The sequence below is a fragment of the Atta colombica genome, unplaced genomic scaffold (genome assembly GCF_001594045.1).
Source record: "Atta colombica isolate Treedump-2 unplaced genomic scaffold, Acol1.0 scaffold245, whole genome shotgun sequence".
Classification (NCBI taxonomy): Eukaryota; Metazoa; Arthropoda; class Insecta; order Hymenoptera; family Formicidae; genus Atta; species Atta colombica.
In genome coordinates this window covers 58,028-81,723 of record NW_017259344.1, presented here as the reverse complement: position 1 = coordinate 81,723, position 23,696 = coordinate 58,028, and the positions used below count along the sequence as shown (strand labels likewise).

Sequence of the window (23,696 nt, the reverse complement as noted above, 5' to 3'; positions counted from 1 at the left end):
AATTTTTTTCAATCTTGTTTTTTTACAGCGTAGATTGCATTCGATATTTATTAAAAGGACTTCACACTATTAAATGGAAAATTACGTCCCAGTGAAATGAATTAGTTTTTATATGTAATGTAACTTATTATATACGAAAACTATGTCTATGACATCTTTTGTTTATCACATTATTTGCAAAACTAACAAACAGTTACGTACAGTTACGTAATGTTACACAATGTTATAATTTTATATTCTGTTATGTACACCATGTGTTACATTTATATTATTGAGTGGGAAATTATAATATTGATATAATGTTATTGTTAATTTGTGTTCTGCGAGAAACGCGATAAATAAAAGATATCAGAGACCAAGCAATTAATAGTTTTTGAGCTATGGTGTATTAAAGGTTCTCTGTGAGCGTGTAACTTTTATCCCTTTGATACATCACAGCTCAAAATCAATTATTAAGCTATAATCTTTTGTTCATTATGTTTTGAGCTACATTATATGTGAAAATTAAATTAACTCATTTTACTGATTCCTAATTTTCTAATATAATTAATAAAGAATGCCATGTTTAACTAATTCAATGCGAAAGGTTGATTCAAATCTTAATTATTAGACCTATTGAATTTTCACTATAAATATCTCCATGTTTCTCATGTATGGAAAATTATCTCATTGCACTCTTCGTTGAATCAGGCGCGAATGAACAGTGATCGGACAGAGGCTGACCGCGCGTGAGGACCGCCGAGTAGCGCGCGCGGCGTTCCTTTGTTCGCGGTCAGTTTCATTTTTCGAGTATGGAGGATAATTAATCTTGGGTGGGCATAAAAGGGTTTTCGGGTTCGGCCACGAGAAAAAATGAGCACAGCTCTGGCGTTCGGCCGCGACCAGTTGTTCCCTGGCCCTTTTTTCTTCCTCTCCTTCCCGCGTTCCTCCCTCAGGCCCCACACTCCCCTCAGATGGACTCCTGCCCCCGCGCTTATTCTCCCTTTCCTTTCCATCTTAACATTTCATCTTTCTTTCTCCTGATCTCTTTTTCCATCCCTCACTCTTTTCTCTCTCGTTTATCTACTTAGTTACCTCCCACACGTAGCACTGCGGGATCCTAAAATCATCTTGTCTCCGATACTCGATGTCTAACCACCCTTCTACTGTCCTCTCCTTCCTTTTTTTTCCGGAATTTGAGTCAATAAAAAATCGCTTGGAACAAAGAAACGAACGGCCGCCAATTTCTCACCGGATAATGCCTCGGCCCATCGGTCCCAAGGAGAAGGCTAATCACGACTGGGCATCTCGACTTCTGTTAGGTGTTAAAAATGGACCCCGCGGGGCTCTACGTTCTTTATCTCGCGGCTGGGCTATGCAGATCCCCCAATCTGCTCGTTCCCGAGATGTTAAATATTAAAATTTGGAAACGTTACACTCGGTTGCGCCCACATGAAATTCCCGCTTTCAAGCAGGAGCGAAGGCAGTCGCGATAAAATATCGGAACGACTCGCATCAATTTCCGTTCGTGTTACGAAGTGGTTCGTGATAAATCTGAAAATATCTACCTGTTTCACGATATAAATCGCCACCTCAAGTATTCCCCGAAAGTTGATTCGTCGAATTTGTTAATTCTCGTTTTGCTTTTGCACGTATATCCGTTTGATTCCCATTCTCGAGGAAGGCGCGAGATTGGCTCGAGTCGAGAGCTCTCTAATGACGTGAGTGCATTCACTGCGGTCGATATATCGTTCACGATTACGATGAGACGAAGAAATCGGCAATTTATCATGGAGATACATGCATAAACTCGGCTTTCCCTTAGAATTCTCCTCGATTAGACTCGATAGATCGACGGCATATCCGTTGCTCGATTTGGAATTCTTTATGAACGGCAGCTTACTTCCGTTAACGATTCTGACTTGAATGAGCCCAACCACGTATGTAGTTAGGCACGCGTAACGCGAGGCTCTGAACGCGCCCGTGTTTCGTTACACGACGAAGCGCTCGAAATTCGATTCTGGCGAGAAACAAGAAAGCCGAAGCCGTCGGCCTGTCGGTAATCTCACTTTCATGTTTGGAATACCGAATTTACGTAACATGGTGTGTCACACGCGCGGGAAGGATCGGGTTGAAAATCGCATGATTGAATAATATTTCATCGTCTATTATTTCATTATTAATCTTCTGAGGACAGCGATCATTGTCATTAAAGAAACAATTTTTTAAATTTATTTATTTATAAAAATCTTGAAAATCTTTTATAATCTCTGTTCTGACAGTTCTTTTATACGCATGATAAAAAGCGCAATATTTAATAATGATATCGATCACTTTCGTGTTAAACATTACAAAATTTAAATGAAGAATCTATCGATGTATAGAGTAGCAGGACTATATTTAAGTGTTTAATACATTTCTACATACATTTCTGCGCGTCTTCAGTTATTAAATATACTAATCTCGAATTTATCCAAATCTATCTTAATTTAATTTTAAAGTGAACTTTATAAATATGTATACTCATTTCTAGAAGTGTCCATCCATTTATCTTCTGCAAAATTTTTATAAATTCCGTTTTTCAGTAATTGATCCCAATCCTTAACTCCGAGATAAAATGCAAATCAGTAAGAACTAATTGATCAAAATTTAATTTCAATAAAATTCTTCCAATTACAAGTACAGGTTTGTAGCTACATTATTTACATTTTTTTAGTTATATCCATTGCAAAAGATTAATTTATTTTATGTTATATCTGTCTCTTTCTGCAATTCGAATTTTCGAGTATCTCATCATGCATTTCGAGATGCTACCGTATTCTCTGATCTGTTCACAATGTTCTCACGCAGAAATTCGAGAATAATCACGGCGAAAGAGCAGCTTTCGCAGGAAACGACAACGATTACTCAGATTTCTCGACGAAAGGAGTGTCCTCGTGTTTCGCTTTGGTAATGCAGCCACTTTTTACCGTATCCCTTCCGATTCTCCCCAGAAGAGCGAACTACCCGTTTGCGCAGAGTTGAGAGAGGTGAAGGAAGAAGATGAGAATGTAACCCCCGAAGGCATGCTTAACCCCTGCGGGTCACAGAGAGAACGGCGTTTTACCGACTATTAACTCGCTTTTACCCCTGTTTCTTACCCTCGCGGTCTGACTAAGGGATGCTAAAGGAAAGGTAACGGAGGGGCGTCCGTCAGACGCCGATGATAGAAACGAAATTGGAAAAAGGTGCACGCGGAATCCCTTCGCGCGTGTATTTCTTTCCCTACTCAAGGGTCCTCGCGTAATCTCCCGTTTTTTTCTTCTCGCACTATTTTCACCCTCTCTCCCTCTGCGATATTTCTCTTTCCACTTTTCCGGGCTTTCCGAGATGGACGCGTGCAGGTAGCGGGCCAGATACCTGCGCGAATCCTCGAAGAGGGGCAAGAAAGAAAAGAAAAAAAAATCCTAGATCACTCCGGGGGTCACGCTCGATTTAATCCCTGAGAAAAATCGCACGATCCCCCTCTCGCGGCAGAGTCGCAGTTGATTTCGGGGGTTAACCGATTTCCCTGCGAAATTTGAAATCCAAGAGCGCGTTTTTTCTACCGTTTTCTGATTTGATCTGAGCGATATACCCGTTTAAAGGCTTAAGTATCTCGTAAAAATGGGCTCGAGAATACAAGGCGAGATCTTAGCCCCTCTTCTCTATTTCTTTTTTTTCGCGCAACTTCCGAGGTTAGAGGGTCGGATGTCAGTCACCGTCTCTAATTTGAACATCGAGCAAGTATATCCGAATAATCTCTCTTGTTCAATTTATATTCAATTTTCAGATGAAGATTTTGGCAGATATACATTCACCTAATTACGTTATGATAATGCAAATTTTTAAAATCAGAAGCTTTGATTCTGAAATTAAAAGAGCGGAACTTGTCGCATAAAAATGACATTAAATCTCAAAATTATGTAAATAATTAAAATCATCAGTTTTAAAAAGTATTTTTTTAAATAATTGATTCTCTTTTCTTCATCTCTTTCTTTCTGCTTTTATTTTACGAATCTTAATGCTTAAATTTTCTCACGAGTAATTGATTTATTTTTATTCTTGCATCGCAGCTCATTGTGTTTCGCACGGTGTTTTATAAACGAGGAATCTTGGAAAGATGACTCGCTGCAACACGTTTTTTTGCTGCGATTGTGTATCGATGGAGCATGACTCGCCGCTGTGCGAGACGATTTGGAGCAAAGACGAAAGGGAGAACGTCTCCGGAGGAAGCGAAACATAGGATCCCCGCGGCGCGGTATCTTCTCCAGACTGGGCCTTAAAAATCGAGTCAATTTAAGGACTCGGCCGCGAGCAAGATACAGAGAAACGCATATATGCATGTGATTCTTCAAGAATCTCCCTCGCGAGGATGAGAATTCATTTAAGACCAGAACGAGCGTCGGATCTTTTTGCGCTATTTATGATGGTCCTCCTGCGTTATACGTTTTTATTAATTATAATCCCGTATTAATCATAAGAACAAAATTCTACGTTTAACCACGATATTTTTGGTATGGAACTAAAATTGATAATCTGAACATTTAAATATTGCCAATATAAGAATAAATAGACATTCGATCTCTAAATACATTACTCAACTAATTTATTAATTTTAAACAATATATTCGATGTAAATTTATATATACGTATCTTTATATACATCTTTATATTCTGTAAAGAACGTATCGAAATCATTTCTGATCTTTAACTAACCCGGTTGTTTCAACATTACTTTGATTTTAAGCGAAACTTAAAACTCTCTCTAACTCGTTTTAAAATCAAAGATGTTTTAAAACCAACGAGACAGGGACAAAGAGAGTTTTAACTCTCGCTTAAAATTAAAGTAACGTTGATGCAATCGGATCTAAATCTGGGATAGTGATATCACAAATTAAATTAACAAATAATTTAATGATATTGATGCTGATAAACATCTTGTCAATATATATTTGCACAAATATTTTCCCATGATAGTTGTTTTGTTTTTTCGCAGAAATCTGTATTATAAGGGTTAGTCATTTTTCATTGATTGACAAAAAATCCTGTCGATAGTAAGCGAATCATCGTGATATACTAAGCACTTCATAGCGAAAAAAAATGGGAAGCGCGTAAAAGAATAAAAGAAAAATTTAACCGCGAGAAACGAGGAAGCATAAATTGAAAAAAAAAAAGATCCAAGGGGTAATTTTAGTAGACGTCATCGATCTAACCTTTGGGAAAGGCGTTCCAGAGGGATCTCGGAATTTCATTTTCAATGAAAGGATCTTTAAGCCCTTTCCCGAATTTAAGTCTACTCCTATCATGCTCGTCTCTCGTTTTCCTTATTTCTCATCTATTCTCAGGATGTACTTGCGCGAATAAAATGCATTCTATCTACCTGGTGTCCGTAGATTATATCCGTAGGGTAAAAATCCTGAAAACAAACTTTATCTATATGCCATGGAATTATCGAGTCGTTTGCGATTAAAATTTTATTTTTTCTATTTATATATTTTTTAAAACTAAAAATTGTTAAATATTTTTCAGAGGTTCTTATTTTTTTTATAATATTTTATAATATTTTCGCAAAGTAAACTATTAGATTATAATCATCACATTAAAAAAAATTTTAACAAACTAAATTTATTTTAAAATGACCTTATATATATATATAATTTTATCACACACACACACACACACACACACACACACACACACAGAGTAAAATTTTATTTAAAAAATTGATTGATAAACGGAAGTTATTTGATAGAATCTCGAATCTATTATACGAACTTTTTATACTCTTCCCCACATGTATAGAATAGTTAAGAGCAGATGTACCTGCAAGCAGTCGATTACGTGGCTTTTAGAATTGAGACGTCTCAATTTCACGACTTCGAATCCAAGAAAAAATTTCCCCCGCGATCTCTCCCTTTTATTGCTTTGGACCAACCGCACATTCCCGTGAATTCACCGCCTCTTCCCTTGTTATATCTTTGGACCAATCCGGAAGCTTATTACCCCTCTGTGAAATTTTTCTAAAATTATGAAAGAAAATAATCGCGCTAGGAATCAGTCTCGCCAGAATACTGATGAAGATCAGAACTCTAGAATATTTGGAATTTTTAAATAGGTATGTAAATAGAATTTAAATTATTCAAAGCTGAGTGGCGAAGCAATATTATTTTATTCCATTTATTCCTTTTTATTTGTTGAAATAATTTAATACAAAGAAAACAAAAATATGTTAATGAGCTAAGCTTTAAGATTCTAAGACTTATCAAACGATTTATATACGTAGTTTTATTTCATGACAATCTAATAATGAAACCATCTTTTTAACTGTTGACTTTTGCATGCTATTTCTAAATCATTTATTTTGTATATTATTTTGTATATTTATTTTTATTAGCATACTAAAAAAACGATCTTATTATAAGTCGACACATTTGCAATTGTTACACATTTAAATTATAATATAATTGTAAGCAACCAGCTTGGCTCATTTTTATTTCCTTTGTTTTAATCTATTCAGCCTTGAAATTATTTTTCATTGAAATAATACACGCGGAACAACAACTTCTCTAACAATAATTAAAAATGGTAATCGATTTAATAATCATGAATTGGTCCGAATGGGTCATTTCCGGCCGATAGCTTACAATTTTATAACGCTTCTTATCGAGACTTGGGCATTTCTACAATGCAAAGTTTTCGCGTTCATTTAATTTAAGAAACTTATACGAGTCTCCTTTTATCATGCAGATACGCATGAGTTTCTATCGTTTTTACTTGATTTGCTTTGCAGTCGGCTTGGAAAACGCATCTATTAAAGTTGGCTTCGATAGAGAAGCCAAAGTTAATTATTTTATGATCGCTCGAGATATTCCGCTGCTCTCGTTAAACCTCACGAAGAATAATAAATACATCAATAATATTAATGTGTCAACATTCAGATAGCTCTTTTTTTTACTTCTCAGTTAACTTCAATAATACATATTACGCACCTTGGATTTCTCGAGAAAGAAGTCGTATATTGTTATTGAAAAACGGCTTCGTCATCGATTACGAAACCATTGAATTCATGCATTGATTCCTGCAATTTCTTTCTTTTAAATTATCATTTATCTCGAATATTAAAAATATCTTCTGTCTTTTCATAGACGACATTGAAAAATTTCTTTCCTTTTTCTCATAGGAAAAATGAAGGTAAAAGAAGAGAAGGACGCTTCGTCGATGGCGCCAGGAAGTCCACCTACGCCTCCGCATACTCCGCAAAGTCCGCAACGTGCGATCCCGTCTCTTAGCAATCTATCGCAATCCTGTCAAACATCAAACGCAAACTCGCCAAATCTGCAGCAGCAGCAACAGCAGCAATCGCAATTGCAGCAGCACCAATCACAAGAGCAGCAACAGCAGCAGCAGCAGCAGCAGCAGCAGCAGCAACATCCCGTACATGCCGTGACTAATTCACCGTTGAGTCAAATACTGGTACAGAATCCGGCATTGGCGCAATTGCTGCAACAAAATCCAGCGATCTTGTCGCAGAATCCTCAATTGGCGCAATTGTTGCAGCAGAATTTGCAGGCTCAGATGGGCAGCGTGCTCTTTCAAAATGTTAGGCGAGAAGAATCCGAGGATTCCAGGGTAAGTTTTCCTTTCGAGAAATCTACACTGGAAGAAAAATCTTGTATTAATTGGAATTCTGATAAATTTAATCAGAAGAATTGTATTTATAGTTAATTTATCGAACATTCTATTTGAAATAACTAGAAATTCAATTACGATGTCAGAATTCTGATCATACGATAATTGTTGTACTTCTAATTGTTGTTACAACCAGAATATTTTTTCAGTGTAATAATAATTATTTTATTCTGGTTTCAACTCAGAGTTCATTACACTTCGACCGATATGGTAGATTAGATTCTCGAGCGCTTACGAAGATGTCATTTAAAATCTGAAACAGCAACTTTCACAATCGTACCGATTCTAAAGATTATTATTACGAGGAATTCGACAAAGGCGCAAATGTCGGCAATTATTGAGTGCATTAAAGATTTCAAGTAGCATTGAATCGCCGCTAGGTATTTCGTCAAAAGCCAGACAACCGCGGGCTATATCCAAAAACAATACGCGATGACTCATCCAACTCGCTGTCGGATCATAAAGTTACCAACGGGAGCTGTATGAGCTAGAATAATTCAGCGCTTCCTAGAATCGTAAGCGACGAACAATCGGTTATGATACGGTTGTAATAAAAGTCGATAGAGACTTTGCCATCTGGTGATCATTCGCTTGTTGAATATCTTCAAGTTTTCTGTTTTTCATTGAATCATTTATTTTCACGACTCACTTTCTTGAAATATTTCGTATTCTTGATAGATTAAAGAACAAAATATTTTACAATAAAATTATACTCTTTCTGTATACACATTTTGTATTCAATGAATTTGGAAATATTTTATCATATTCGTTTTATATATCCAAGCATATCATAAAGCATATCATATAAAAATATTATTTTAGAAATATATGTTATTTATTATCACAAATTAAGATGAACAAATTTTGTCAATAGAAAATTTAATATTATTATATTCTCATTATATTATTAATATGATTTTGCAGTACAAATATCTGCGAAACATGGGCTAGGATACCAAAGAGAAGACACTAAACTGTACGGACGATCCAGCTATGGGATCGCTGCCGTGGAATCCCATACAGGGAGAATTGAAATTATTCCCCCGATTTTTGTCGTGTCGTTTACATTATTTTCGCCTTTGAATATTAATGGGCATATGCTCTCCGGCGTTATGGCACAAGAAGTAACAACGACGTATAATACTCGAGTCTTAACGTTATTCTATTGTTTGCAAATCAGCTCTATTGTTTTCTCATATACCTCTATACTCTCTTGCACACCCTTCTCTCTGCCTCTCTCCTCTCTCTCGCTTCTACTCTTCCTCATCCTCCTTCTCCTTCTCCTCCTTCACCTTTTCCTTCATCGGCAATGTCCCTCTCTCTCCTTTCCTCTTTTATCGTCGTCTTTCTTTCTCTTATCATTACCCATACTCTCTTCTCTTCTCTTTATCTCTCCTCTATGATTCTCTTCTTCTTTCTCGTCGCCACTCTTCTCGCCCCACCTCTGTCCCATTCCAATCTTTTTCTCTTTCTTCTCTCTCTGCCTTTCCCCCTCCAAGCCCTGATGCACACGTCCGCATTATATACATCGTGATGCACATTATTTTCCATTTGTTTCCTCGCGTCCGCGTTTTCTCCATGCGAATTTTTTCGTTCGCGATAAGTGAATTAATTTAAAATATATATTGCGATTATAAACGTATACCTTTTTTTATTCTGCTTTTCTCTCTCCAGAATCATGACGGGACATGTAAAAAAATTTTCCCAACCTCGTCCTCTCGATCGCTCGACGTTATTATGCGCGATACGCTGCAATCCGTAATATTAGGCACGGAAGGTCGTCGATAATTATGAACGAGGAATATAAATGTTCGATTAGAGATTGCAGAATTGATGGAACGCAATGGTCACGTACGTGAGGCGAGTTCTATTAGATTCGACGGAATTAATCGATTGTTCCGGCGCGCGCTCGGGCGTATGAGGTTGCTTTTTGTTAGGAGTGAAGTTCACAGATCGGTACGAAGAATCTCATCGAATGATAATGCAATGACGCGTCGTAGCGTAATAGAATACATTTATATGTAATATTTATAAATAAAAAGTAATTTGAATCTTTCGATAAATTTACTTACTGAGATAAAGTTTCTTCAAGTTTCAATAACAAGTCTCTTTGTTTGCTCTGTTTAATTCGAAGAATAAATAGAATCGATAATTTTCAAGACGAACAGAAAATTTAACGTTAATGAAAGAGGAGAGAGAACGACAGAAGTAGATGGACGACGATGTAGTAACCGGTTCATAAATTCATGACATCGTTGGATCAGATCTCAGCTAAGGCTTCAGAAATCGTACAGCATTCACGAATAATTTGAAACACGATGGGGCTTCCGACAAGTGTCGTTTCTTCCCTCGATGTTTCTTCCTCGAGTAGAGTCTGTCCTTTTTTAAGTCTCTTGATTTTAAACAATAATAAGTGAAAAATCAACCAATACAAGTAACAAAATAATCGAAATAATAAGTGGAAATCGATCATAAATAATATAAAATAGAGAAGTGAAAATCTTTGATCAAATTAGCGGATTAAAGCGAATAAAAGCTTTGGTATTTAAAATTTTTTCAAAAATTTTATTATAGACAAATTATAGGAAAAATATTATTATAGACAAGATTAAAAAGATTCTGATATGTAGGATAAAAAATATTTTCAAATTTAAATAAAAGCAATATATTGAGAGTAGTTAACCAGTAATTATAAGATATAGATGAATAATGTATGATTAAATAAAACCGTAAATCTAGTTCATTTTTGGCATGTAAGCTGAATTAATAAATTATTAGTTATTAATATTGGAATAATAAAATTTCTTCTTTTAGATACGAAGATCCGCTTTGCCCGAATGAGACTTTCATTTCCTTTCTTGATTTTAATTTTAATATTTGCTGAAACGTTCGAAATGTAAAATAAATGGAAGAATCGAATATCAGCACGATCGAATCGATATAAAAGTTAGTTACTCAAAATTGAAATGCCGTGTGGCAGATATGCCCAAGGGTAATTTCATTACTTGGTAGCAGTAGGGTTAACGAAGGATATTAAGCAGCTATTACGAACAAGCCTAAGGCCACAACGCGATTAGTTCGCGGAATAGCCGGTGTTTTGTACGATAGATTTTTTTACGGAAACATCTCGCGTCTGCCGTGTGGGCGGTGGGTCCCCCTTTCGTTTCGTCCCCTTCGCTCGCGTACGGCCCTGGGCACGCCGGTGCATTGTACATCGTAATGTATTTCTTTTAGGTACCGCCGACAATAGCGAGCCTGGCGGCAATGAAGGTGGAGGCAGCTGACCCGAAGGTTTCCGGTGAGTTACTATTTCCTCCTGCTGACGGAATTATCGGGATCGTAATTAGATTCGAATCGAGACTGCCGCGTTCGATGACCCTGTTCGCGCAAACAAAAGGAAGGTGAAAAAAAAAAGAACGAAGCGGAAAAAGACTCGACAGTGACGGATACGAAATCATCAAACGATGGCGTTCGTCGCCGTGATCTGGTTAAACCAGGTGATTTGTAATCGACAATTTTAATCTTTGAACGAATCTATGATTAGAATGGAGACAATGTTGCCGATCGAATGTTGCACACGACGACGATGTCTGACCTTTAACGGAGTCGGGATAGAAATAATCGGTATGCGTTCGCGTTCGCCAGAAGTTTAGACGCACGTGTTCCAGCTGCGGAAGCAATCGGTTGTGTGCGGCGGATTGAACATTCGTCTGCAAAATTGCAATTTCTATTCAAAAACCTTGAAAGTTTTATCAGAGGCGATTTCGCTTCTTCTTGTATGCTTTCGATGCAGAAATTTCTTACGAAATGTTTCCTCTCCCTGAGAGAATTCATTTCCGTTTCTCCTTTAAAGCGGATTTCCCAACGGGAATTAATAATCGACCACTACGCGTAGAGAACGAGCCTGGAGAAATCGCGTATCCAGCGTGCGCCGAGAGCACAGGGGGCCCGCATCTTTGAGTAATTATCGCGCATTCCTGCATGCCACGTCACAAATCTGAAGCTATACGTAAGCCGGCTCTGAGTGCCGTCGGCTCTCCCTGCGGCCTTTATTTGTCTCGATCTTCGCGAACCCGTGAATCGTGGCGCAACCTAACGAATCGCGGCCGTCCATCGCTTTCAGTGTTTTGTACCCAGGGGCTGTTCCCCCTTTATTGGAATATCCGCCCACAGCATTATGGGAATTATCAAGGAAATGGGATGAGTGCCGACGCGGCTCCCACGAGGGATCCGTGGGGGGGAAGGGGAGGGGAGGCTTACTTCGACCGCCAGTGATAAAAGAAACGCAGAATTTATCAATCTCTCTCTCTAGTCTTTCCCATGTTCTTTGATGACTATCTCGGTGAATTTTGAATACTTTAAAATATGTAGATACGCAATATGCGTCTAATTAAATAAAAAAAGAAGTCAAAGCTTTATAGTGGACTTTGATTTTACCTGTGTAGGAGGAGAGTCTATTTTTAAAATCTTACAGAGTTTTTTTCCTTCGTAGGATTTTTATTATAATTCATTAGTTCTCTCATTGTATTCTTTGTCTTAAAATATAGTATTTCAGCGCCACTATTATACTGATGGCTTTCCCGTCCTGTAAAGGTTAATTCTTGCAAAAACGTTCCACGATACAGAGTGTTTTTAAATTAATCATTATTATGATGAAATCGGGAATTTATGGTTGCGTAGAAATGTCGCTCGTTGCATGCAGTAATAGATGGAGTATTCTGTATTATATAAAGATATTCCTCCGAAGCGCTATTAAGATCAATCGTTGCTTCTGACTGTTATTTCATTCTGCCGGCATGCGAGCCGCCGAGTCATTTTTCTCTAAAACATTTGCAAACAACTCGTAATCTGTGGTTTGTCACACAATTCCCGTCCCGTCGAAACCGCGAAAAGATTCTGCGACGGAAATCACGGCATTCGAAGAGGGGCACACGCAGAGAGAATCAAGTAAAGAAAGAGAGAGTGGGCGGCCTCCGTTGGATTTTCTCGTCCAGTGACATATTCCCACAATTTCGGATCGGCCAATCCAACGTCGGCCGGACGATATTAAACGTGTGGTGGGATCTGCTGCGAAATGGAATAAAATAAAATGTGTACGTTATTCGCGCGCGGACTAAGCAGGCGGACGCGGAGGCAAGGGTTATCGGTGAGAGAAAGAGAACGCGGACACGTGAGAGAAAGATGGAGACATGAATGTATGCGTACGTGGAAAGGGAAAGAGAAAGAAAACGCTGAGAGAAAGAGATGTGGATGAGAATGACAGAGAAAGAGAGAGAAAGAGAGAGAGAGAAAGAGAGATGCTAGCAATCAAAGCTGATTAAGCCCACAACTGGGGAATCTGTGGGGCCAGTGTCTCACGCCAATCTTGCCCAATCAGCCGGTTGGCCGGGGAGATTTAAAAAATAGAATGCCTACTGTCAATTGTCCCATAATTTAAATAAATCGAATAAATGGACAAAGTGGCCAATTAGAGTAGTTGCTGGTTGCTGCTTTAACGCATTATTCTCTCTTTCTCGCAGTGTCTTCGACTCTCCTCTCTCGTCTCCCTCTCTCCCTCCCTCCTTGTATACCCTTCTTCCTCTTACCCCTCCTTCTTCTCACTGAAGATGCTGTCCTCTTATTTTCCCCCCTCACACGATCCCGATACTGCCGTCGTTGTCCTTTTAATTCTTCGCGTTTGACATCGACGTGCCGCTGCCACCTTGTCTTCGTCGAGGTGCCTTCATTATGTCGTGAAGAAGATGACCATCAACGACGTGCAACGTAAACGTATGATGTGTCTGTGAGATTGGTAATTTGAACATTAGACTAGATTTGCTGCAGACATGAGCTTTCCGGAATATCAGTCTATCATTTACCAAGATTGGTATCTTGAACAGTCGTAAGTCTTATTACGACTGTCCACATAGATAAATAATCTCGCTTTTATTTTTACTATCAAACTGATATATCACATATTAGATTACTTTTTCAGTTGCGAGCATATTTTTTCTATCATTGAACCTTCTGAGAACCAGCATATTTTTAATCGACTTTTTTATTTTAAGATCTAGAACTTTTTTCTCATTGTCATAGAGTTGAGTGGCAAAAAAAAGCCACTATCGAGTTGCTAAAGGGATCTCCAAAGATTACCATATTTCAAAATTAATCTTTAAAATAAAGCTTATTACTATTAAATTTATCAGGTGAATTTCCCGGATCAAGTATATACACCGTGTAATTTAGATATTAATATTTAGATATTAATATTTAGATATTAATATTTCTAACATCAAATTAGATTACATCTTTGCAAACTCGTTAAACTTGGAAATAAAAGGATTAATGTTATTAATCCTTATCGTTAAACGTAAGTTCAATAAATGAGACAAATCTTCGGAGGAAAAAGAAAAAGTGGTCCTGTCATCTTGATCTATTTAGGTGAAATGTGACATTTCTCGATCACCGAATTCTACCGATAGTCTTTACTAATTATAACAATTTACGACTTTAACAATTATCGCCGTTATACGTGCGCCACCAATCTGTTCGACATACGTTTACAGAGAAATTTAATGACCTCGTTTTGATATCTATAATCATCAATTTCGTGCAAATACAATTTAATTAATCCCCACTATCGCATTATAACTGTGAGTAATATCGACATCGTCGATTCCTAATGATCGCATCTGTCAATTCGTAAAGAGAACCGCTTAATTAATCGAGGCGCATAATTTTTGAAATATGACAGCGCTAATAGTTTAAGAAAAAATTTATCCTCTATCTTTTTATCGCTCTTTTAATGAACTGCTTCTTATATATATTATATACATGTACATCGTATCGAGTAATTAAGTCGTAATGAAACAATCATTCTAGAAGACAGAAAGATTGGGGGGAATTGTGAATACCGAATATAAACGCGAATGATATTATTATAGTATATTAGAGTAGTGATAACCTCTTATTTCTTGTAGCTACAGTATAATAGTCTGATATACACTTATTCGAATTCGATTGGACGCATTCAGTGGGACATGTTAAAACCATCGTATACAAATTTATGTAAAGATGTGTATATAATATAAATATATATATATATAGGAACAGATCAAGTAAATTATATTTTACTTAAAAGTTTAATAAAATGTTTTGAGGCTTTTACGGTTTAGGGACTTATTCTGAAACCCTTAACAACTGTAACTGTAGCGTTATTAAAAGTCATTAAAAGTTACAGGCCACTAAATCGTAAAATCCTCAATTCATTTTATTAAACTATTATAATAAAATATAATTTTATAATTCGGAATATTTTCATTTTATTGTCATACTTACAATTAAATTAAATCGATGGCTAATGCATCTGAGTGCACTAATGCGTGTAACTAAATTCGCTATTAGTACCGCACTATACATGAAATTTAGAACGCACATGCTTGTTTAAAGTAAACATCATACATATTTTTAATAAAAAATAAATTTAATGTAAGAGAGAGTGGAGAAATTGCGAATATTTAAAGTTAAAAAAAAATTAAATAAAGCCTTCGATTATTTATCAATTTTATCATCTTTATTCGAAGGATGTTGTTTTAATTACAATAATTAACATTTATACATTATTAATATAAATTATAATTTTAAATAAAAACAATCGATTCGACATTGCCCCGTAATGACGGATAATTTCAAACATCAAGAATTTGTTTTTTATTTAAAAAATCATAAGTTATATTAATAATATATGAATGTTAATTTTTGTAGTTTAAAACCAAATAAGTGGAGTATCTTTTGAATGAAGACTTTTTATTAATTGATAAATAATCGTTGACTTTATTTAACTTTTCCTTTAGAAGTTCACAATTTTTCTACTCTTCCTTAATTGTTAGAATTACGTTTTCTGATAGAATCGAGAGAGGTATTGTTATTTAAATGATTCCGTTAACACATCTAATTACATGAAACAGATTTATTAACGTGAAATCACGAGTCTGGAAGATGAATAGTGTAGGTGTTCTGCGTAGATGCACGTGTGCTTATCTACATGAGTTGCCGGTCTGGGCAGGCGGCCGAGGAAGCAAACAAATAACAAATAAAGCATAAACAGGAGCTACGATAAATAACTGGTGCACTGCTCTCTACATATAGTGCCGACTATGAACCCTCCAAGGCCTCGCTGCTTTTTCTCCCGCTGACCCTTCTCTCCGAGAGAGAGATCCGCCGCCCTCACTGGATTACCTGTCGGATCCACGTATGTACCTGCAACAATTCAGGTACCGAAGAGTTAAAGTCTTGGCGATTTTTAGTTTCCGTTCGCAAGGCGCCCAGACGTGGGCAAGAATTTTTAATTTTGATTCCACCTTTTATAGTAATTTGAATAAATGAAACGCTGAACTATTATCATCAGGAAATATCTATAGTCACAAGATTGCCAAATCATTGTCATATATAGTAATTATGTCTTTAAGAATTAATCAATTAAGGGATGACGAATATCTTAGAAAATTGTATAATATAATTTTCTTGCTCGAATATGTAAAATACAAATGAATAGGAAGATCGTTTGACTTATCTTCTTATTCATTAGAAAATTATTTTTTGAGAAAGCCAATCTGTTGGAAATTGTATTTAAAATAACTCTTATAGTACATTTTATAAGTGAAGAGTAATTAAATATATATTTAATGTTTAAAAAAAAAACTTGAAAAGTGTAATCTGTTATTTTATGGAATTTTATTTGAACAACTGTTTCTGTAAAATAAGAAGAATAGTTATTCACTAGCATAATACTTTTCTTCAATTTTCATGCTAATTTTCGTTTGTATTTAAATTCGCGATACGGATTTCATTATTCGAAATTGAACAACGCGATTGTGATGACAGGCGATCGCTGTTTTGTTGCCACATCCGTTTCTCGAGCAAGCAACCGTTAACCTTGAAGAAATACCATTAAAAAGCGATATGTGTAGTGAAAGAGAGCGAAAAAGACGGAGAAGAAAACGAATTTCACGGTTCATTCGAAACTTTTTAAACGAATTTACACGCGCCGTTCCGCCACGCTTCGAAGGGGTTGAAACTTTACGAATTAACCGCTAAGTAAATATTTGACAGGTAAATTACAGCCTACGTCGTTTCGCTTTTTCTTTTTCTTTTCTCTGTAACGTTTTGCTTTATCGAATTATTGAGAAACACAGGCCGCGTGTTATTTCATCGTTTGTAATAAACGGCAACAGTTTATTGTCCACGACGAGATTTTTTTCGATACAGCGATAAAAATACACGGCGACAATTTCTGCCATCGCGTATTCACGGTAACGATCACATGGTTCATCTAGACCTATGCAAACAATGGCCAATTTCATCGACGTGGACGCAAACAATGCTTGCGCCATAATTTGTGGTCCAGTCGTGTTCCCAAGCATTCTCACGAAACGGCCTGTCATCACCGTCATCCCCTGCCTCGTAAAAACCTGTAGCGCCTTAAAGACGGAGGAGATATACGAAATTTTATTATTTATATATGAAATTTATTATATCGCCAGACCGGCCCTGAGGGGGGGTCCTTCATTCTCATCCCTTCTCGTTTCTGCGACGTCTTCTCGCGTCCGTCCTGTTGTCGGTCTAATTTATCGTTCCTCAACTTTTTATTAATCTTTTACCTCCCGCGGAATCGCGATCGTCGCATTAAAAGGATGTCGCGGCAGTCACCGAAATGCATCGGTACACAGACGGAATGTCGTCCCTCATTTTTCGTTCTACCACCATGTCGCCGAATCCTTCCTCATCTCTTCAATCCAACGCTTCAAGAGTCGGGGATTCCACCTTTCTTCGTCTTTTTCCTCCATTTCGTTTATCGGCCTCGATGCTATCGGATTGCACAAAAAAAGACATTTTTCCGCAAACGTACGCTCTATATTTTTTGCTTGCATAAAAAGAAGATGATGCTGTCGAATATTGAATTACCATTAGTGAAATAATTTTTATAGAATTATAGAGAACCGAGTTTGAAACAGTTAATGCTCGACAAAATTTCGCTTTTCTTATTAAATTGATGTGATAGAATGTTTCTTATAATATTTTTTGCATGGATTTCAAGTCTGCTTGCCAAATATGAGCAGGATTTTTTATAGAACTATTACTTTTGACAATTTCAAAGATTCGAATTCTTTCAAATCTTTGCATTTGTCAAAAGTAACAATTAATTTTTTAACAAGCATTTAAAAATTATGTAAATTAATATTTTCTAATTGACAAAATTTCACTTTCCTTATGTTAAATTGGATCTAATTGGATCTAATTGTTTCTTACAATACTTTTTACAAGATTTTACATCTGTTTGTCAAATTTAAGGAGACAGTAAAATTTTTTACTAACATACATTTAAAAATTTCTTTACTTATTTTTCTTCTGCGTAAATATAAATAAATGATTCATAGAGAATAGCTACTGAATTTAACATGATTTTTTACTCACTATAAAAGATTTTAAACAAAAATAAATTGTTTTAATTAAGAGAAAAGCTTCAACAATGAGCTGTTGTTAGCAAAATATGTAAGTTTTTAAGAAATGATGTATTGGTTATAAAAAATTGAAATCCGTGAGATAAATTTTAATCTTGTTTTTAGAATCAATGTCAAAATATATATAAGAATTAGCAAAAATTACTGATTTAACAAAATTATTGACCTAAAATAGTTATTAATTACTGCATGATATTAAATATTATAACTATTATACACAATGAAAAATGTGTATTTACGAACGCTTGTTCGAAAAATGTACATAATATAAGCTACAGGTAAAACTGTGATATGAACGTTAAAGGTAACACGTTCCAAACTTTTCGCTAATGAGATTTGCGCCAATATCACGCGAAATATTCAGAGATCCAATCAACCTCAACCAAGAGTAGTATTAATATCTGCCATCCTTTTTGTCGATCCTGAAATTCCAGGGACGTCCGTCCTTCTCCTTTTTCTCCCATCCACCGGTTTCCCCGTTCGGGATTCGATCTTACGAACTTAGCGCGCGGGAAAAAAGGGCTTCGGCTAATTAATAGAGCGGGATCCAGACCCCCGAAGGGACTGGGGCGTGCTTAGGACCCTTTTGCGAAAAATAAAATACAATACATTCATGGAGTAAATTAACGAAGAGCGGGGAGAGCAGCGCTGCCGCGAGCTAATTAATAGAGCGAGGATCCAAGGAGTGGTGGAGGCCTCCAGGAGAATTCTCGAATCTCTGCTCGTTTACGCTCGTTTTTTGCACGGAGGATGATCCCGAAAATCACGGTCCACGCCAGAAATTTCGTTCATCACCTTGCACAACGTGTCATTTACCTCATTATGGAATATATGCCGAAAGAGTTTTATGCAGATTTTTAATTCCACCATTCTCACTCATTGATTTTGACTGGCATCATTAATTATATAGTATCCCTCTTAATTCAATTCTTCGCAGTACTATGCGCTATATTTTATTACATGCAATTTCGAGAGAGTAAAAAAAGCTAGAAGTGGCTGAGACGATAAAAATGGCTGGTTCGAAAAAGGAATTGCGAAATGGACGAAACGAATGCCGCGATGTTGGCCACGCGATTGGCCCCGATCGATTTGTATCGGGAAACAACTATTGGCAATCGCATGCCGTCCTCGAAACTTAGGAATCCATCGTTGCTCGATCGGACGATCTGGTCTCCCCGATCTCCTCCACCCTGCTGTCGTCTCTTCATGTCCTCGTTTTTTCTTGGCGTCGTTTCGCGATTTTTCAATTGCCAAGAACATGTCTATATTCTCATATTGACTATATTGAATTATCCACACAAAATTAGAATTAAACAAAACAGCGTAGTTCAACTTTGAAGTGCGACATGTGCAACATTTTCTTATTTCGTGCAAAAGTTAAATATAATTGAATCGTTAAGTGCAGAAAGGGCACGAATCCAATTTTGTTCGAAAAGAAATTTTTTTCTCATTCATCTTGAAATGGGTAAGTACGCTTTAAGTGTAAATAGAGCATTTGTTCCTTCTTCAAAGTAAACATTGAAAATGAGTAATGAGTACAGAAAGAGTACATTTCTTTTATTTTAAACTCTTTAGTTTTCAAGCAAAATGATATTACAAATTTGAAAGTTTTTGTATTATACAATGCAATTTTGTTTATAAGGTTGATTTCTTTTTTATCTTTGATGATCTCTTATCTCAGAAATTTGTTACATAGTTCCATTAGATTCATTAAATACAATATTTAAATTTAAAATTTGGATTCTTTCTGCACTCAATATTTGCAAAAAAATGAACATGAATTTTATAGTATTACAGACACCTTTTTTTAGAAAATAAAACTTTTTAGAAAATAAAGTAAACTATCATTTAATAGACAAATATTTCGAAAGGAATCAAGTATGCATCAAGAAATAATTAAGAATAAAAAATATTACTGAATATTATATTTAAATTTCCAAGAGTAATTTTGTTCATTTTTTTCACTAAAATTAAGTTTTTTTGTTAATATTGAAGAATTTAATAAATGTGCTCCTATACTTATTAATTAAATTATAATTTAAACAAAGGGTAAATAGCAAAATAAGTAATAAATTTTTCGCAATTGTTAACAACGGATGAAAGTAAAATAAAAAATAAATTGTTCCCAGCTAATCACTAATAAGAGATATATGCCAAACTCTTGGAAGCCAAGTCAAATCAATAACGAAGCAAGCTCTAACAGTTTACGGCCATCAATCTCAGAGGCGCAGAACGTCTTCTCTGTAACGTCACCCTAGTTAAACGTCGTCGATAGGTCTGCGAAGCCCTTCACTGCGTTCGCCGCGAAATGAAGACATCGCCGACGGATGACTCTTAATCATCGCCGACGAGTTCGAAAGTGGACTCGCGCCGAGAAAATTACACGGTGTGTCCCTCGGGTCCGATCGTTGATCAATCACTCGTCCGAGAACGAGACGACGGCAGCTCGTCAGCACCCTCGGACGCACTCGCGGCGAGACGAAGCGACCAATCTTTTTCTACTTGTACCTTCCTCGACTGTCGGCTTCGCGTTTTGTGCCTTTCCGACTGTGCAAATCACCGATTGTAACCGCTGTAATTCAGAGCAGTTCAATTGCAGACGATGTAGATCGACGTGTTTTAAGCCTACTTGTCGCGTTTCTATCATTAATAATAAATACGACATCAAAATTCAAACATTTTTTTAATTTAGAGTTTTTGATGCAAATCTTTTTTAAAATTTAATATAATAATTAATATTATCATTAAAAAGAGAGTATTATTAATTCTTTGCCGGTAACACGAATTTTAATTCTTTTATCAATAATAAAAGTCTTCAAAAAATAAACGAAATTTCTTATTGTTCCATATTATAAAGATCTGAAAAAATTTTGATGTATTTGTCAAAATTTTAATAATAAGCTTTTATCATTATAGAAGTTGAATTATGTTCTACTTATATTTTGAATTATGTTCTACTTATATTTTACAGATTTAAATTCATCTGCCAAAATTTACAATTAAAATATCGATGATGCCTTTAAAGGCTCCAATTGCGGGCTAAATTGCTATTAGTTTAATTTGTGATATTACGTATTTCAGCTTCAATTTAGAACTATCTTTCAAGGCCGAAAAATAAATCGGCATGCAATTTGTTTAAATAATAATTATTAAGCTAAGACTCAGTGTTGTGTAAGGTGTGTGTGTATGTGCACTCTATTTTCAATACAGGTACAGATACCAAAAAAAATAAAATACCTAGTTATAGATACAGGTATTTTAAATGTACCTTAAAGGTACTTAACAGATACTTTTTATTTTTAACGTAAAATTTCAGAATAAATTGCATTTTGACAACAAAAAATAAGCCCCGATTCATAGTAGATCAACTACAATGATTGCACCTATCATGAAACAAAATTGGAATGGATTCCGATTGGAATTATTCCCTAGATTTCTATTGTGTTTTCTGGGGAAAATGGAATAATTCTGATCAGAATCCATTTCGACTTTGTTCCGTGATAGGTGCCCAGATGATAAATTTTCAGTTTAGCAGTTGTGGCAACTCTCAAATTTAATTGGCCGCTCAAGTAATCGGCGCTCAAGTAATTGACGAAACCAGTCCTTTGTGCAGGAAAGTCATCCAAAAAATAACTAAAGTGTACCTAAATATAGGTATGTATCGATACACAAGAAATGGAACCTAGGTAAAGATGTAGGTATCAGACAAAAAAGTACCGGGTATAGTTCCTATAGATACGCAAATTTGTACTCAGTTACAATACCTAGGTACTGCACAACACTGGCCAAGATGGCCTTCTTCGCTTATTTATGTTTCATATATTAAATGTTTCTCTATCTTCCTACATGTTTCTTAATCACTTCTTCGTTTCCCTCAAATAAGCCAGCTCTTGTTTTATCCGATTGGGACCTTCGGATTACTCTATCCGGAATTTTTAGATCATATCCGCGTCTTCTGCTGCGTGTATCTTGCTTGTGCTCGAAAAAAGGGTCTCCCGAAATATACGGAATATCCGCGGACACATCGTCGGCTGGCATCCGGTTGACTATTTCGAGAATATAATCACGAAACGAAGCGCCTCGCCGCGCCGCTGGCGAGAGGGGATCGCGGGGAACATCGCAGGGAACGCGAAAGAAGAGAGAAGACGAAAAAGAGATTGAAAGGAACGCACTTCTCCGACGGAGAAGAAGAGACTCTATACAAGAACGTTTCCACCGTTCTGCATTCTGTCGCGTTACTAAGTCTCGTTCTTCGTCTCTGCTACGTGTTTCATCCGTCGTCAGAGTCCTGGCTTGTAATGGGCCGTACAATGTTCGTTATACATGTTAGAACATTACAATCAATGTGTCCGTAATTAATTTTCCTGATTCTAATCTAAAAGTAAACAATACGGATAATTTACTGATCATCATACATTTCTAAGATTGTCATGATGTTGTTAATCGAAGTTGTTTTTCGTGTTTTTCCGATGATATTTCTTTCTTTTTTTTTCTTCGTTCATAAAGAGCGCTTGATTGCGTGTCAGTGTTCAATGGAATGTTGCTAGTTGTAAGCGTAAAATAATTTTCAAATTAATCAATTATTAATTATTTATATATAATAAAACGATTACGCAATTACTTTATTAAAGATATAATTAAGATACAATTATCTTAATCAATTAAAATATTTAATTGTATCTTTAATAAATTAATTGTGTAATTGTTTTATTTTACGCACCGAGAATTGCGTTTGATTTACTAGTCCTTCTTTCTAATTATTATGTTTTGAAATAATAATTTTGTTATAGCTATTAGAAACGATTGAGAAAGTAAACCAACGTCTCTTTTAACTTGTTCTTTTCCGTTCTTCTGCGAATCCTCTGTGATCTGCGATGCGCGGCTTCTCGCTTTTCCCCGAGAACGAAGAAAACCGCAGACTCTCGCGGGCACGTCGTTAATAAATAGACCTTTTCTCCTCCCTCGTGTCTCGCGCTTCTCGCGCGGTAACTCGCTCGCTCGGAGCTCGTTGCCTCTTCGGCGTTTTAGTAATTCGAGTTAGCTCTTCGACTCTCTTCCTTCTTCGTCGCCTCCCCTTCGGCGCCTCTCCGGCTCCATCGGTCGTCCGTCTGTTATTTCGCGCTTGACGCGAAAAGCAAGAAAAAGGAGGATTGGCGGCCTCCGTGCGAGTACCGGCGGTGGAAACAGCCGGGAGAGAGAGAACAGCTTTGTAGAAGAGAGAAAGAGAAGAGAAAAGAAAGAGGAAAAGAGAGAGAGCTAAAGAGGGTCGAAGAGGGTCGAGACCAAGACCACGAAGTCGCTGATTGTTTTAGCGCTAGGCCAACTAAAACGGCCAGGGAGACTCAGAGGGTCAGGGCCGTGTGTGAAAGGATTTGGATACGAAGATGAGTTTTTTATATACATTCACCATTGATTGACACATAAGTCAATAAATCTTTTTTTAATGTAAACTTTAATGTATCATCTCAATATATACTCAGAGAAAGACGTAGTAGTGGTAATTATATA

At 36.4% G+C, this 23,696-nt stretch overlaps 1 protein-coding gene across 2 annotated transcripts in view; it reads left to right on the top strand.

Annotated features, from left to right (window-relative positions):
• The window catches only part of LOC108688878 (zinc finger protein castor homolog 1-like), a 97,969-nt gene that overhangs the window by 54,970 nt on the left and 19,303 nt on the right, over positions 1 to 23,696 (top strand). For both annotated transcript variants that reach the window (XM_018195407.1, XM_018195406.1), the window contains 2 exons: positions 7,181 to 7,629; positions 10,924 to 10,987. In XM_018195407.1, coding sequence (XP_018050896.1) covers positions 7,181 to 7,629; positions 10,924 to 10,987 — 513 coding nt within the window. The remainder of the gene's footprint in view (positions 1 to 7,180; positions 7,630 to 10,923; positions 10,988 to 23,696) is intronic.